General features: G+C 36.8%; 1 protein-coding gene across 9 annotated transcripts in view; it reads right to left on the bottom strand.

Moving 5' to 3' along the window:
- The window catches only part of ALMS1 (ALMS1 centrosome and basal body associated protein), a 265,152-nt gene that overhangs the window by 123,243 nt on the left and 124,286 nt on the right, over window positions 1-17,623 (bottom strand). For 7 of the 9 annotated variants that reach the window (XR_011076641.1, XR_011076640.1, XM_068564773.1 and 4 more), the window contains 2 exons: window positions 6,633-6,874; window positions 770-895 (listed from right to left, as the gene is read on the bottom strand). Coding sequence is in view for 7 of the 9 variants with exons in the window: in XM_068564773.1 (XP_068420874.1) it covers window positions 770-895; window positions 6,633-6,874 (368 nt within the window). In the remaining 2 variants the exon portion in view is untranslated. The remainder of the gene's footprint in view (window positions 1-769; window positions 896-6,632; window positions 6,875-17,623) is intronic. The other 2 variants (XM_068564769.1, XM_068564772.1) reach the window with 1 other exon arrangement.

Here is a 17,623-nt window from a genome sequence, read left to right as displayed (position 1 = left end):
GGATATTTTAAAACTCTAGAGAAACAGTGATATGTAATATCTGGCGTACAGGACAAAAACTAATAGCTAAAGATAGTTTAAAGTTTCAACATTAGATACTGCTACATTCCTTTCAACGCTGCTGTCTGTATCTCTGCAGAGTTGGATTTTTGACAGTTTCTGTAACAAAAGCAGTAAATGAGGGTGGCTGTGTCCAATCTCATCCCAAGGTTTGAGAAACTGTGCCCTAATAGCCACACATATCTCGTTAGCAAGTAATTATGCATATTTCTGAACAAAGTAAAATGTTTTCTTTCAAACACAAAACCAAAAATATAAAAATATTTTATTTTTATTAAGTTGTAAGATCCAAACGGTAAGTATTTTTATACCCTAATAACATAATAGCTTAGTATCTGAAAAAATACTTCATGTATTTATATGCTGCTGATGATTTATATCCCTATGATGATGAGAAAAGAAATCACCCAAACACTAAGGTGACTGTGAACAGAGAAAACTTGGAAACCTTTGTCCTAGATGGAGTCCACTAACCCAAACAAGTAACTGTTCATACAACTTTCTTCAAATATTTATCAAATGTTTGAGTGTACACAATACATCTGACCAAATAACTCACCTATCTGAACCAGAGACTGAGTCATGAAAAGCTCCATGTTTCACTTAAAGATTAAATAGCACTGTGCTTTCATATGTCATCCAGAATTAAACAGCCAATCCACAAATAACATTTCAAAAAATAAAATTTTGAATAATTTCTGCATAATACCTGAGTGTGAGCTCTCAATGGTGGTGTCTGACTTGGAATCCAGAGATGAAGGAATTTGTCTTAATTGGGGAACATAGTACATCTTTGTACTACCAGAAGGCTTATATGGCAACAGTAAAGGCTGGCCTAAGGACATAAAGATCAGAATAATTAATAAGAAAACATTGATTAATTAACTGAACAAAAATTAAGTACCTTTAATGTGCCAAGCAGTGGTCAAGATTCTTGGAATATATCAGTAAACTAGCATTCTAGAAGAGGGAGATATATAGTAAACAATTAGCATACTAAATAAGTAAATCATCTAGTATTTTTATAAATTATTAGTGACATAAAAAATTAAGAAAATACTGGGACTTCCCTGGTGGTGCAGTGGGTTAAGAATCTGCCTGCCAATGCAGGGGACATGGGTTCGATACCTGGTCTGGGAAGATCTCACATGCTGTGGAGCAACTAAGCCTGTGCGCCACAACTACTGAGCCTGCGTGCCACAACTACCAAGCCCGTGTGCCACAACTACTGAAGCCCGTCCTCCCTAGATCCCGAGCGTCACAACTACTGAGCCCATGTGCCGCAACTACTGAAGCCCACGCGCTCTAGGGCCCTCATGCTGCAGCTACTGAAACTTGTGCACCTAGAGCCCGTGCTCTGCAACAGGAGAAGCCACCACAATAAGAAGCCCATGCACCACAACGAAGAGTAGCCCCCACTCGCCACAGCTAGAGAAAGCCCGCGTGCAGCAACAAAGACCCAAAACAGCCACTCCCCCCCAAAAAAATTAGAAAATGCTGAGGAAGATTAGAAATATTTGGGAAATTGCAGCAGGATGCAGTTTAAATAGAGTGGTAAGGGTAGGATTCATTGAGAAGACGACTTCTTAGCAATCTAGTCCATATTTAGATGGCTCTAACTAAGAAACACTTTATCTTATATTGAACCCAAACCTGGTTGTTGTTAACCCCTACTACTGATCTTTGGAGGTTCTCCCTCCAGAGTCATAGAAAGTAAATCTAATTCTCTTCTATGTGGCAGATTTTCAAAATAAGTTTTCCATTATAAAAGTATAAATTCTCAATATTAAAGAAATACACAGAAATAAAAAAGACAAAGTCTTACCACTCAAAGCTAACTATTATTAATATTTTAATGCATTTCTACAGGTCTTTCCTCTGTATTTCTTATTTGTTTACATAGTTGTGTATAGTATGTATAATTTGGAATTCAGTTTTTCTACTTTACATTGATAATAAAATATTCATTTTATTTCCTATCTTCACATTTTTTATCATTATACTACAGATTAAGTGTATTTAACCCTTCTCATAATGTTAAAAATTTAGGCTAAATTAAATTTTCAATAATAAAGAATTCTGTAAATAAAGACTTCCTGTTTATAGCATACCCATTATCCCCTGCTGCCCCATCTCACATAAATTTTCTGATTTCAGAGTGAAAAATTGACATTTATAGTTTCTTTTTTTTAAATACTAACTGCTAAAATTCTTTCTAAAATGTCTGTGACATGGTAGTAATTTGATTATTATAGAAAACGAAATCTTTTTCTTTTTCTTATTTTTTTTTTGCTTCGTTGGGTCTTCATTGCTGCATGCGGGCTTTCTCTAGTTGCGGCGAGGGAGGCTACTCTTCGTTGTGGTGCGCAAGCTTCTCACTCTTCTCACTGCAGTGGTTTCTCTTGTTGTGGAGCACAGGCCTGAGGCACGCAGGCTTCAGTAGTTGTGGCACATGGGCTTAGTTACTCCGCGGCATGTGGGATCTTCCCGGACCAGGGCTCGAACCCGTGTCCCCTGCACTGGCAGGCGGATTCTTAACCACTGTGCCACCAGGGAAGTCCCTGAAATCTTTTTCTATATACTGTTTTTCTTTCATGATGTGGTAGAAACTCTCTCTCTGTAACAGCATTTTGATATTTAGCTGGGTACACACTGCTCATCTGTACCCTGTATTTCCCAATCTCCCTTGCAGACATGTATGGACATATGACTAAGTCTGGGCCCACAGGTCAAGGGTGAGAATAATGTCTGCAACTTCCAGGCATCCCATTAAAACACTCCACTGGCTGCTGCTAAAATTTATCCTCCCCATTACTCTTCTTTTCCAGTATTTTCTTTATTATTCTTCCTGTAAAAATTTAAGATCAATTAAACAAGTTCAAAAGAACAATTCCATTAGAATTTTGAGTAGAATTACATTAGAGTTTAAATTCATTTGGGAATAAATGACATCTTTACAATATTCAATTTTCCCATTCAGAAATATCCCATCCCTCCTTTTAGTCTACTGTCCTTTTCTATGCCTACACAAAGGATTAGTATTTCCATCACATGAGTCCTATAAAATTCTTGTTAAGGTTACTCCTCAGTATTTATGGGGTTGTACTGCTCATTCAAATAGAATTTTGTAGATAGCTACCACTTCTCCTGATTAAACACAACAGCTTCTTCAGTTTATCCTTATACACCATGGTCTTCTATTGCATCCTGTAATCACCTCTAAGAGATGGACTCCTAGTTGCCCATGTCTAGTTTATAAAAATCTAAATACTCTAGACAGAGTCTGATAGTCCCAGAGTAGAATGAGATCTCCTTCATTCTGGACGCAATAACAACTTTTATATTACTTAGAATTGTGTTACCATCCTTGACCACTCCATCATTCTGATGATTTGACATGGAATCCATATTACTAGTACCCTGCTTCCAACTAAGGAACTGACTTCATAGTGAAGGGAATGAGACAAAAGGCTGACGCCTAAAGGGAGTCACTGTTCTCCTCACAAGCCTGATCACCCACAGCTATGGTAAACTCAAAAAAAAAAAAGCGAGTGAACAATTTACTGATAACTGTCATGGCACAAGCTGGGAGGCATCACTTTCTGAGGCTGGAATGCTAGCTTACCGAATACGGCATGTGCTCAGAACCACATGTGGCACTTGCCTATCCCACAGACAGAATGCATGTATTTAGGAACAAAGGCAGAAGCCTTTAAAATCTTTTGCTTTCTATCTCTGTGACTCTGCTTTGTTTGATGGAAGATCTTAGAAATAAGGGAGGGGCACTTCTACCGGGAGACAGGAGCCATCTAGTCATTTTACATTCTTTATGTCACTGAAACAATACAGGGAATAGGATGCCATAGTGTTGACTAAAACTACAATTGACCTTAACTATCAGAGAGAAATAAGGTTACCTTAAAAGAAGAAAGTCAGTAGGAGTATGGCTTACACCTAGGGGACCACTTTACCAAGCCTGGTCACAGAAATTAACAAAAATTACCTTAAACCTATGCAGGGCTAGCAAAGTCTCAGATTACTTAGGAATACTTGTACCAACCTATCAGGCAAAATCCCAGCCAGTAAGAACCTGGCTGAATTGAAGGAGAATGAAGAAATGTATAGAGGAGGGAAGAATTTAAATAACAGAAAAACTAGGCTGTAGCCTCTACTTCTATTTGGACGTTGTTGTAGTCATTATTGTTAGAATACTGACTTAGTAGTTTTCTTCCTCCACCAGTGTATACAAAGCTTGGTAGTGATGGTTGAATTTACCATTTAGTTCAAAGTTTGCAGAAAATGGACAACAACAATTGGGCAGAATTACAATGGACCCAGAGCAAGAATGGCTACCATGTGGAGATGGAGAATTCAGAGGCAAGATAAGTGGCTTTTTGAAATTCTCAACAACTTTATGTTTGGATGCAGAAGTCTTAGTTACTTTGGACTGCCTACCTCTGGGGAAAGAAGCGACTATTCAGCAAATAATGGTTGTTCCTGGGAGAGAAAGAAAGGACTGGAGAAGGGTAAAGAAGAAAGTCCAACCATAAAATTCATTTCTTCAAAAAACTTGAAAATGGAACTAAATATAAACATATAGCATATTACTCTTAACTTGTTAATTCAGAGTAGTGAACACATAGTCATAAATTCAACATGCTATTCTGTATACTTTTAAAATATTTTTAAAAATTTTACTTCCGAATCCACAGAGTTAAGAATAATATTTTATTAGTAAACCAAATAATATTTATCTTTTAAAGGAGTCCTTTCTACCAAGTACCTGTATGTAAAGGTAAAACCATGAACTGTGGGCTCTATATAGACTGATCCACCATTGATGTCAGAAGAGGTATAAAATACACTTTCATAGTTGGATTTCCTCTCCTGTGCTCTGCCACCAACATGAAAACAGCATAGCCCAGAGTAGCCTGGGTTTCAGTACAAGGCATGTGGAACAGACCCAAACCGTTTTTGCATCCTGATGCCAAACTCCAACGGACTCATAAGCCCATGAGTGAGGAAAGCAAATGTCTGTTGTTATAAAGCACTGAGATTTTCGAGGTTCTTATACAGTATCACAGTGGCAATAGGTAACTGACACATTAAAGGTGTTCTGTGTGATATTTATTAGACTATACATTTGGGGGGCATAATTTTATTTCACAATAAAACTGTATAAGAAATATAACCATCTCGGGCTGCCCTGATAGCGCAGTGCTTAAGAATCCGCCTGCCAATGCAGGGGACACGGGTGCCAGCCCTGGTCCGGGAAGATCCCACATGCCGCGGAGCAACTAAGCCCATGTGCCACAACTACTGAGCCTGCGCTCTAGAGCTCGCGAGCCACAACTACTGAGCCCATGCATCACAACTACCGAAGCCCACGCGCCTAGAGCCCATACTCCGCCACAAGAGAATCCACTGCAATGAGAAGCCCGTGCACCGCAATGAAGAGTAGCCCCAGCTCGCCGCAACTAGAGAAAGGCTGCGCGCAGCGATGAAGACCCAACACAGCCAAAAATAAAATAAATAAAATTAAAATAAAAAAAAGAAAAGAAATATAACCATTTCAACATATAAATGTATTTATTCAAATTAAATTCAGTGCAATTTAAATGTGGAACTAAGCAATTTTCTTTATACATTTAGGCATATTCCATTTATACCTACAGACAGATAAACTTTTTGCACAAGTAGGAAAACTTAAAATATATTTTGAATAGATTTGTACAAACTGTTGAATACTTTAAAATTAGTTATTTAAAGTTCCCACCCTCATTTGGAGGTAGAATGGGAACTTAACTTTCCAGTTACTGGTCTGAAAAAGAAAATAACTTGCTATAATTTTGAATGTTATATAGTATAAGCACAATAAAAATATCACTGTCATGATAGCATATGAACACTCTAAATGTAGACCTTATGGTAGAGATTGCTAGCTGTTCACCAAAACTCATTTCTTCTTCATCCTGGAAAGCACAGCTAAACTATTCCTAGTCCGTGGAAAGTGATGTGGGCCACACCTAGGCCTAGCCCATAAAAGCCTCCCAACATGTGCTCCTCCATGCTTTTCATCCCTTCCAGTTGACTATGATGATGAATCCAAGGTTCCATGTTTTAAAGAAAGCAGGGTCACAATCAACCTGGGTCCCTGGTCAACGTTTCTTGAGCAAGAAATAGACTGGTATTGTGTTTGCTATCTGTTCATTGTATCATGCACAACAATAGTAAAAGAAAACAATGCCAAATAATTATCTACCTCCCTAAAATTGAACCTCTATAGTTTTCAAGTTTTCGTGAACTACTTGCATTCTTATGACAAGTATTATGAGTTGAAAATACATCAACCACAAGTAGCATGAGTTTCACATAGGTTGTTAACTTCACTAGAAATTGAAGGAAAAACATAATAAATTATATTCTCTTCATAGCTATGTAAATAAAAGATGATATAATCATGTACAACCTAATGCTTAAAATTAAAATTAGGTTTTCTAACTAGAAAGACCCAATCAAGAAATTTCTTAATTACACACAAAAGTTGGTAATATGACCTAAAATTCTCTTACCATCTGTGCCATGAGAAACAGTACTCTGTTGGACTGAAGATGGTGAAGCAAACTTGACGGGAACTTTGCCCAACTTCTGTGTACTGAGCTCTGGAATATCATGTCCACGATCTTCAGCATTAACAAAAATCTCAGATGAAAACATGGCTTTTCCTGGACTTTCTGTTGTTATCTGAGTGACTGCATCAGATGATAATTTTCCAGAGAAGGGATAAAACAGGGTCTTAATCTCCTTTGGTGATCTGAACAAAAAAGAGAAAGCACACAGCAGGTCATATCCTTGGCTTATCAAATACTGTAATTTCTTTCCAAATGTGGCTTCAATATTTTTTGGAGACACATCCAACTCAAATGGTTAAGTTATTTCTGCAGTACCCTTTGCTTTTTTACATACTTATTACAGGGTGATCATGCATGAGTTTACTTTTACTTATTTTAAAATCTACTTTTATTTTGGATTTAGAATGCTATTATATAAGGAAAGGGTACTTTTCAGTTAAGTGGAAAGATATCCATTACAAAATAATTACTGGAAGTCCACTATAAATTAGGGGACTATGCTAAACGCACAGAGTGTACAAAAATAAAAAAGAAACAAAGACTTTCCTCAAGAAGTTTATATGTCAGTGGGGGAACCAGAGGTTTTTAAGGTTGTAATTATGTATATAGATTATAAAGAATCCATATTAAAACATAATTGAGTAAATAAATGAGTGTATAAATACATAAATAATAGGAGGGAGGGAGAAGACAAATCTTGCCAACAGAAGAATTCCATATGTAGGTAACCTCCCAGCCGGCATCCATCTCCTCCCCAGGGAGGTGGAGGTGAAGCTTAATCTTCCCCTTAAGTCCAGTCCTGGGCTGGTCTTAATGATTGAATTCCAAAGAGAGTATAAAATGGGAGAAAAAGTAACTTTACAGTGGAGAAACCTAGCAAACACCATGTTATGCAAGTGATGATGTTTCACATCACCAGTGATGTCACGGAGACACTACATACTCTCTGTTATGATGTGATGAGAAGGTTACTTCGCTTCTGCGGTATTCTTTGCCAAAACCTATAACTCCAGTCGAATCATGAGAAAAACATCAGCCAAACCCAGACTGAGAACAATTCTACAAAATATCAGACAAATATTCCTCAAGACTGTCAAAATCATGAAAAACAAGGAAGGAATGAGGAATTGTCATAGACCAGAGAAGACTAAGGAGACATGACAACTAACTAAGTGGAATGTGATATACTGGATTGGGTCCTAGAACAGAAAAACGTCATTAACGGGAAAACTGGTGAAATCCAAAAAAAGTCTTAAGTTTAGTTAATAGTAATGTATAAATGTTAGCAATAGGAAAAACTGGGAGAGAGGTAAAGGGAACTCTATTATGTTTGTATCTTTTCTGCAGATTTGAAAATATTTGAAAATAAAAAATGTCATTTTTTAAAAATGGAGTAATACTGTATTGTATTATATCACAGAAGAAGAAGACCTTTTAAAAGGTCTTTTAAATCTCCACCCTCTATATACTATTCACTAATTAAAAGGACAATTATGAGAAAAGAAAATAGGCCCATCTCCCTTATGTATATAGAAGCAAAAATGATAAACAAAATGTTAGACAATCAAATGTAGCGTGTGTGAGTGAGTGAATGTGTGTGTGTGTGTGAATTCCTACCAAGCTGTTTTACTCCAGAAATGCAAGGTGAGTTAACATTGAAATATCAATAAATGTCATGTACCACATCAATAAAATAAAGGAGAAAATGTATATGATCATATCAGTATAGTCAGATAAAGCATTTGATAAAATTCAATAATTATGTATGATTAAAAACTCATAGCAAAGGGAAACTACAAAAAACTTTAGAGCCACCATCCTATTTATAGTGAAATGTGGAGAATGTCCACTCTTAAGATTAGGAACAAAATAAGAATGCCAACTCTTACCTTTTCTATTCAACCTGTTAGTAAAAGTATTAAATGGCATTAGCAGTAAGGCAGGAAAAAGAAATCAGAAATATAAGGCTAAGAAAGGAAGAAATAATACTGTCACTTTCCATATTTGATATAATTAAGGATACAGAAAATCCAAAACAATCTACAGATAACTTATTAGAATATCAATTAGTTTTTAGAAGAGTTGCCAGATAAGAGACCAAACATTAAAAAAATCTGAAAAGTTATAAAATTAAAAACTAAAAAATATGCCATCTACATTATCATCAAAACATCATATACCTAATAATAAGTATAATAAAAAATGTAAGAACCCTAAACAGAAAAGTATTAATATATCATAGAGAGAAATTAAAGGTGATCTAAATAGGATTTCTACTTTGAGGCAGGAGGTATAGGCATACCTCACTTTATGGCACTTCACTTTATTGTACCTTGCAGATAATGCTTTTATTTTTTTTTTTTTTTTTACATATTGAAGGTTTGTGGCAACCCTGTGTCAAGCAAGTCTACTGGTGGTGCCATTTTCCAACAGCATTTGCTCACTTCGTGTCTCTATGTCACATTTTGGTAATTCTCACAATATTTCAAACTTTTTCATTATTATACTTGTTACATGATCTGTGATCAGTGATCTTTGATGTTACTATTGCAAAAAGATTACAGCTTGCTGAAGGCTCAGATGATGGGTAGCATTTTTAAAGTCTATTTCCAAATTAAGATATGTACTTATTTTAGACAAAATGCTATTGCACACTTAATAGACTACAGTATAGCATAAACATAACTTTTACATGCACTGGGAAACCAAACAACTCGTGTGACTTGCTTTATTATGATATTCTCCTTATTGTGGTGTCTGGGACCAAACCCATATCTCCATAATAATATGCCTGCACTAGGTAGGCACAGGCCATCACTCCTGCTGCAACAAGCAAACAAACTTGAATAAAAGATCATCGAGCTAAGGAAGCAATCAAGAAACAATATCAACTAATATGCTAGAGAGGGACATTTAGAGATTTGGAGCAGGGGTTTGGTGTAGGGAGACATACTCCACTGGAAAAGAGAAATCACCATACCTTTTGATGAACTCATTTGCTGGCATGATGGAGTGAAATCTAGCAGAATGTCAAGCCGATTTCCCCCACAGGACATTTCCTTAGTGTCAGGGTGGTATAGGATGATGGAGGACTGAGCCAAGAAAGCAGAGTGAAATTTCCTGCACAGTCATGGCACTAACAAACCAAATCCCGCTAGATAAAGGGGCCTGTGACAATCATTAGGTCTCCTCTTCAAGACATTTGCCAGTTTTTGAACCTATTTAAAGCAGGAAGCTAAATACCTAATGCCTGAGGGAGAGAACTTTCCAAAGTGAGGAATTAGAGACCTACCAGACTCACAGTAAAAACCCAGAAGTGCCATCTCCAAGAAGGGGGCTGAGTCAGAAAAAGTGAAATCATCTGCAATGTTTCAGTGTTTATGAGACAAATTTTCATTGAGGAAGTGTAACGGCAACAAATACATAGCTGGTCTCTCCTTACATTTGCCATACTCTGAAGCTGTGAGAACTGAGAGCCTAAAGAGCTGAATTCAAACATCTGAAAGACTGAAGTCAATAACTGACTGTATTTATTGAAGAATCAAAGACCTGTCAGGCTCACAGCAAAAATCCAGGGAGGCCACAAATTAGGAAAAATCATAGTTAGGATGAGACAACTAAAGCTCCAACCCAGTTCTGACCTAGTAAAATTCCTGAAATGACTGAAATGATCAGCCACTCTGATTAACAGAGAAAAGGGTAAATCTTCTCTGGTGCAAAGTAATAGCATCTTCAGTCTCTATGATTTTTTTTATTCACAATGTCCGGCACACAATCAAAAATTATGAAATTCGTGAAGCAGGAAAAAGTGACTAAAAATTAAGACCAAAAAAAAAAAAAACCAAGAAAAATTGATTTAGAGGGAATTCAGATTCTGGAGTTAGCACAGAACTTTAAAATGACTATATTGAGAGTAAAAGATGGGGATTAATAGATAAAAATATGGAGAATCTCAACAGAAAATTGGAATCAATTTTAAAAAATCAAATACAGATAAATGAAAAATAAGAAAACTGATCCCCAGCAGACCTTAGGGAATACTAGAAGAAATTCTTTTAGGTTGAAGTAAAATGGCCCAACATAGAACAGAACTGCAGGAAAGAACAAAGAGCACTTAAAGTGTGTGTGCGTGTTTAATATATACATGTACATATACCCAGGTACATACACCTTCATATTTATATGCTGTTTTATAAATAAACGACAATAATAATGTCTTGTGGGGATGCAGAACAGAAATATACAACAAAAGCACAAACAGCAGGAGGGGGCAAATGGAGTTAAACTGTTGTAAGATGCTTCATTTTTCATAAAGTGGTAAGAATACTAATTTAAGGTTAATTGTAAAGTCAAGAAGTATAATCTCTAGAATAATCACTAAAAGAATCATAGAGAAGAAGTATAACAAAAAAATCCAGTAAAGGAGATAACATGAAATCAAGATAATTGATTAAAATAATAAAGGACAAGAGTAATAGAAAACAGCAAAGTGGCAAAACTTAAAGTCAACCACCTCAATGATAACATTAAATATAAATGAACTAAATATCCCAATTAAAAGACAAATGTTGACAAGATGAATAAGACCCAACTATATGCTATTCACAAGAGACACACTTTAACATAAGGTCATAGGTACACTAAGTTAAAAGAATGGAAAAAGATACCCCAAGCAAACACTAATCAAAAATAAGCTTCCCCTTATCTTTCTCTTCCTCCTGGCTTTTTATTCTCTCCTTTTACCTTTCCCTTCCTGAACAACTGAATCTTAAAACCATTAGGTGGACTTTCGTAGTGGGTGGGGCAACAGTGGCCCAGAGTAAGGTATAAGAGCCTCATCGGGGTGAGGAGGGTGCCCATGTGAAAGAGTAGCTTTAGCATGTAATATCACAATCCAATCAGGGCAAAGAGAATGTGGGGAGGTGTGGCTTGTTATGCAATATCAGAGGAGGATGAGGAGGGTTTCCATGAAGAAGAAGGTCCAGCTTGGCATGTGAACTTACTGCCCAGCCAGAATGAGGAAGGTGTCTCTACAGTGGAGCAGCCTAACATAAAGTGGCAGAACTAAAACAGAGTAGAGAAGATAATCTTCACAGACAGGCAGCCTGGGCTGGTAAGTCAGATCCCCTGCAGAATGAGAAGGGTGTCATCCAGGGCTTGGGAGTAGCCCGGTTTGGTGAGTCAGAGCTCAAGCAAGGTAAGAGCAATATCTACCATACAGGATAAGGGGAGGTAATCTGACCTGAGATGTCACACACAGCCTGGGTGATGAGGGTGTCCAACAGGGTAGCGAGGCATCTTGAGTCAGATCCTAAACAGGATGAGGGCATCCAAGCAGAGAGGAGGCCCAATGTGAGATATCAAAAGCCTAAGCAGGATGAGGAAGATGCTCCTGTGAGGAAGTAGTCCATCTCGGGGAGTTAGAGTCTAAGTGAGGTGAGGAGGGTGTCCACATACATGGCGTGAGCATTCTGATGGAAGGAAGTCAAAAACCAAGTTGGGGGATGTTATCTATGTTTAGGGGTAGTCTAGAATGGAGTGTCAAACCCCAGCAGGGTAAGAAGAACATCCACACAAAAAGGTAGTCTGAATGGAGAGTCAGAATCCAAGTAGTGAGTGAGGGCAATCCGAGCTGGGGAGAGGATGGCAGGAATGATGGGAGATTAGTTACACAATGGCAGATTAAGCAAATAAATAAATATATAAAGCACATAAGAAGTGAGGGTTCTCACTACTGGATAAGGGAGTTACAAACACAGAAAGAGAAAAAAAAGTATAATAAAACTGAATTAGAATTGTATACATGGGTGTGAGCTTATGGTTTTTAATATATAGAGACAGATACAGAAATAAATGTAAATGAGTGTGTATGTGTGTGTGTATTTATGTATGTATGTATATACGTACGTACATAAATCCACTAAGAAGGCTGGGGGCTTCCCTGGTGGCGCAGTGGTTGAGAATCTGCCTGCTAATGCAGAGAACACGGGTTCGAGACCTGGTCTGGGAAGATCCCACATGCCGCGGAGCAACTAGCCCGTGAGCCACAATTACTGAGCCTGCGCGTCTGGAGCCTGTGCTCCGCAACGAGAGGCCACGATAGTGAGAGGCCAGCACACTGCGATGAAGAGTGGCACCCCGCTTGCCACAACTGGAGAAAGCCCTCGCACAGAAATTAAGACCCAACACAGCCATAAATAAATAAATTAATTAATTAATTAAAAATTAAAAAAAAAAAAGAAGGCTGGGAGCAGCCCGATAGCAATGCTCAAATCTTGGCTTCTAAATATCACTTTCCACTAAAAGAAAGCAGGTTCCTTGGAGAAATGGCCAATTTCAGAGCTGGGGAAGAAAAAGTTATGAGCCTGAAGTATCTTGTTGTGCCAGAAGGCAAAGACATGCACAAAAGATGACAAGAACATGTAAAAAGGATACAGAAACCAGCTTGAAGGAGCTGCCACCGGTCAGTGAATCAGTGACATTTTGAGCATGAAAACAAATTACAATAGTAACACTGAATATAAGAAAACATAACTTTGTATAAGATCTCATATCCAACAAAAAACTTTTATACAGAATAGATTAAAACTCTCTAAATTCAACAGTAAAAAAAAAAAAATGCAGTTAGAAAATAGCAAAACTTAAACACACACTTCATCAAAGATAATATACAGAGGACAAACACATGAAAAAATGTTCATCCTCATTAGTCATTTAGAGAAATGCAGATTCGAACAACAATGAGATATCCCTATATACTTATTAGGATGGCTAAAATAAAAAATACTGACAATAACAAAAGCTGACAAGGATGTGAAGAAACTGGATCTCTCATATATTGCCAGTAGAAATGCAAAATGGTACAACCACCCTGGAAAACAGTTTGGCAGATTCTTAAAAAATAAACATATACTTACTATACAGCCCAACAATCACACTCTTGGGCATCTATCCTAGAGCAGTTTCTCAACCTTGGCACTACTAAAATTGAACCAAATAATTCTTTGTTGTAGCGGACTGACTACTCTGTGCATTCCAGGGTATTCAGCAGCATCCCTGACGGCAACAGCAAAATTCCTTCCTAGTTGTGACAATCAAAAATGACTTCAGATGTTGCTACTGTCTCCGGGGGGCCAAACTCACCCCTGGTTGAGAATCACTGTCTGAGAGAAATAGAAACTTCATTTGTGTAAAAAAAAAGTATATGAATGTTCACAGCGGCTTTACTAATAAAAGTCAAAAGTTGGAAACAACCCAAATGTGCTTCAACAGGGAAATGGTTAAATAAACTGGTATGTATCCATACAATGGAATGCTACTTAGCAATTAAAAAAAAAAAACTCTTGATATACACAACAACTTGGATGGATCTCCAGGTCATCATGTTAAGTAAAAAGAGCTAATCGCAAAGGTTACATGTTATATGATTCAATTTACAAAATATTCACAAAATGACAAAACCATATAGTAGGAAAACAGATCACTAGTTTCCAGGATTTAAAGAATGCAGAGGGCAGGGGAGAGGAGTGTGACTACAGAGGGGCAGGCATAAGGGAATTTCTTTGTGGTGACAGAATATTTCTGTACCTTGATTATAGTAGTGGTTATGTGAAATCACAATGTGATTACATTTCACAGAATTACACACACATGCATTCAAAAAAACCTGAGTGCATGCAAAAACTTGGTGAAATCTGGTTAAGTTCTGTAGTTTAGTTAATTATATTGTGCCCATGTCAATTTCCTAATGTCATTTTGATAATGTACTACAGTTATATAAGACATTACCAATGGGAAAGCTGAGCGATAGATACCTGGGACTCTCTGGACTATTTTTGTAATCTCTTGTTAAGTCTATGTATTTTTAAAATAAAGAGTGAAGGAAAGATAGTAATAAATCATAACCCACTGAATGAAAGCATGATTCTGTACAGATATAAATAAACTAAAAGTCTGCTGAGGATTGAGATACTTACATAATTTCAAAGTTCCTCCCCATAAAACACTTAGTTACAAAGTGGAAAACAGTAACTTTCCAGTGGAGGAACCTAGCCCACAACCTTATTAAGTAGTTAAAGTGATCACTGTCAGCAGTGGGACAAATAGAAGTTGTATGACAGCTGCTAAGATGTTATAAGAAGAATTCAATGTCAATTCTGTGATACCCCTACCAAAAATATCTCACCTGAACTTAATCATGAAGAAACATCAGAGAAACCCAAACTGAAAAACACTCTACAAAGTAACTGACCTGTAATCTTCAAAAGTGTCAAGGTAATGAAAGTGAAGGAAAGACTGAAGAACTGTTCCAGATTAAAGGAAATTAAAGAGTCATGACAACTAAAGCAACATGTGATTTTGAATTGCTCCTTTTTGTTATAAAAAAATCTTACTGGGACAATTGGAAAAACCGGAATAGTGTCTATAACACACTGATATTAATTTCCTGATTTTCACAGCTTTACTGGTTATGTAGGAGAATGTTTTTTTCATAGGAAACGATGAGAGTGATGGGGCAGTAAGTCAATAACTTACTACCACATAGCTAAGGAGAAAAAAGGAAGCATTAACATGCTGTTCTCAAATGCTGATTAAACAAGCAGACAAAAATTCAGTAAAAATGAAGATTTCAACATAACAGCTGACCAAATGGACCAAAGTAACATACACAGAATATCACAAGAAGCAATGGCAGAATACACATTTCTTTCAATTGCACACTGATCAAAATAAAAATATATCATATCATAAAGCAGTTCTAAAAAAATTTAAGGGCTTCCCTGGTGGCACAGTGGTTGAGAGTCTGCCTGCCAATGCAGGGGACACGGGTTCGAGCCCTGGTCTGGGAAGATCCCACATGCCGCGGAGCAACTGGGCCCGTGAGCCACAATTGCTGAGCCTGCGCGTCTGGAGCCTGTGCTCCGCAACGAGAGAGGCCGCGATAGTGAGAGGCCCGCGCACTGCGATGAAGAGTGGCCCCCACTTGCCGCAACTAGAGAAAGCCCTCGCACAGAAACAAAGACCCAACACAGCCATAAATAAATAAATAAATAAATAAAATTTAAAAAAAAAAAAATTTAAGTATACTGAAATCATTCAGAATATAATCTCAATGACCAAAAAGAATTAACTAACAATAAAAAATCATTTATATGTTCTTATATAATTGGAAATTAAGAAACACATCTCTACATAGCCATGGATCAAAGAAAAAGTTATGATATGAGAAAATATTCTGTACAAAGATGATGATGAAAAACTACATAAAAATCTGTGTACACTAGAAAAGAAAGCTAAAAATTAATGAATATGTAAAAAAAAGTATCCTCAGAAAGACGGAAAAAGTTAAGCTAAACTCCCAAAAAAAAAAAAAAGATAAAGCAGCAATTAATGAAACAGAAAAAACACATCAGAGGATCATAAAAACCCAAACTGCTAAAGCCCTAGCAAGAGTGACCACATAAAAAAAGGATAAAACACAACTTACTAATATCAGACATAAGAAAGCTAATATCACTGGAGATTCAGAAATTGAAAGGATATGAGGATATTGTGAAAATAACTCATGCCAACAATTTCTGACAACTTATTTAACTGAAGAATACTTTCCAAACTGACACGAGAAAAAAAAAAATCTGCACAGTCAAATCTACTAAAGAAATTGAATCTATAATAAAAACTCCAGGCCAAAATGGTGAATTCTACCAAATATCTAAGAAAGAAATAGTACCAATCTTATACAAACTCTTTCAGAGTGTCCCGATATACTTATGAGGTCAGCCCAATGCTCACACCAAACTCAGACAAAGATATTGCAAGAGAAGAAAATTTTAGGTGAATATCCCCCATGAACACAAATGTACAATTCCTAACAAAATATTAATTAGGTAGATTGTATCTGGCAAGAAGGATAATACATAAATTAGGAATACATATGATATTCCTATTCATATGATATCAATACATATGATATCCTATATCCTATTATTCTACAATAACTACTGCAATAGAGTCTGACACAATTTTTGATGTTTGATTACTGACTTCTTTTTAAGCCTCACCTTTTGCTCCACATCTGGAAAGGCTGATAAGAAAGCCTGAGTATGACTGCCTCCTCCTTTGGCACCAGCAGAAAATTTAAACTGCCCATATATAGACTTTTTTCTCAGTTCCACCCTACAAAGCCCTCTCTGCTGTGCCCAAGCCAGCCTGGACCTGCTTGTGCCCACCCAACTCTTCCCAGGGGTCCCCTGTGTGAGTAATAAACTTCCTCTCAAATTCTCTGGGTTTGAGGAGTGTCCTAAGCCTAGGTATCTGAACCAAATTTGGGGTGGGAGTCCATCCCACTTCTGCGGGATGGCCACAACCACTAAAAAATAAACAAAGATGTATATTAAAGCAGCCAATAAGGAGAATAAAATGGAATAATAAAAGATACATGATTAATACAAAAGAAGGGAAGAAAGAACAAAAACCATATGGTACTAATTGAAAGCAAAATGTAATATGGTAAATTTAAATCAAATAATACCATTCTGACACAAACTCAGAAAATGAGAAAGAGCTTTTTTTCTTAAGAGCCACTGTAACTCTGCTATCAGGACACTCCAAGAAGATTATAGACCAATATTAGCAAGTTGAATTCAGCAATAAATATAAAAAGGGACAATATATCATAATCAAGTGGGATTTATCCCAGTAAGAATAATATTTGAAATCTAATCAATATAATTCACATCAACAGAAAGGAGAAAACAAATATGATCATAATACAGCATGAAAAAGCATGTGACAAAACTCAACACCCACTCACAGAACTCACAGCAAACTAAGAATATAAGAGGGCATCCTTAATCTCATAAAATGCATCTAATAAAAATCTACAGCTAACATCAAATTTGATGAAACACTAAATCCACTCCCCCACCCAC

The sequence above is a fragment of the Eschrichtius robustus genome, chromosome 15, assembly GCF_028021215.1.
Source record: "Eschrichtius robustus isolate mEscRob2 chromosome 15, mEscRob2.pri, whole genome shotgun sequence".
NCBI lineage: Eukaryota > Metazoa > Chordata > Mammalia > Artiodactyla > Eschrichtiidae > Eschrichtius > Eschrichtius robustus.
Note: the sequence above shows the minus strand (reverse complement) of the source record. Positions and strands in the feature narration are given on the sequence as shown.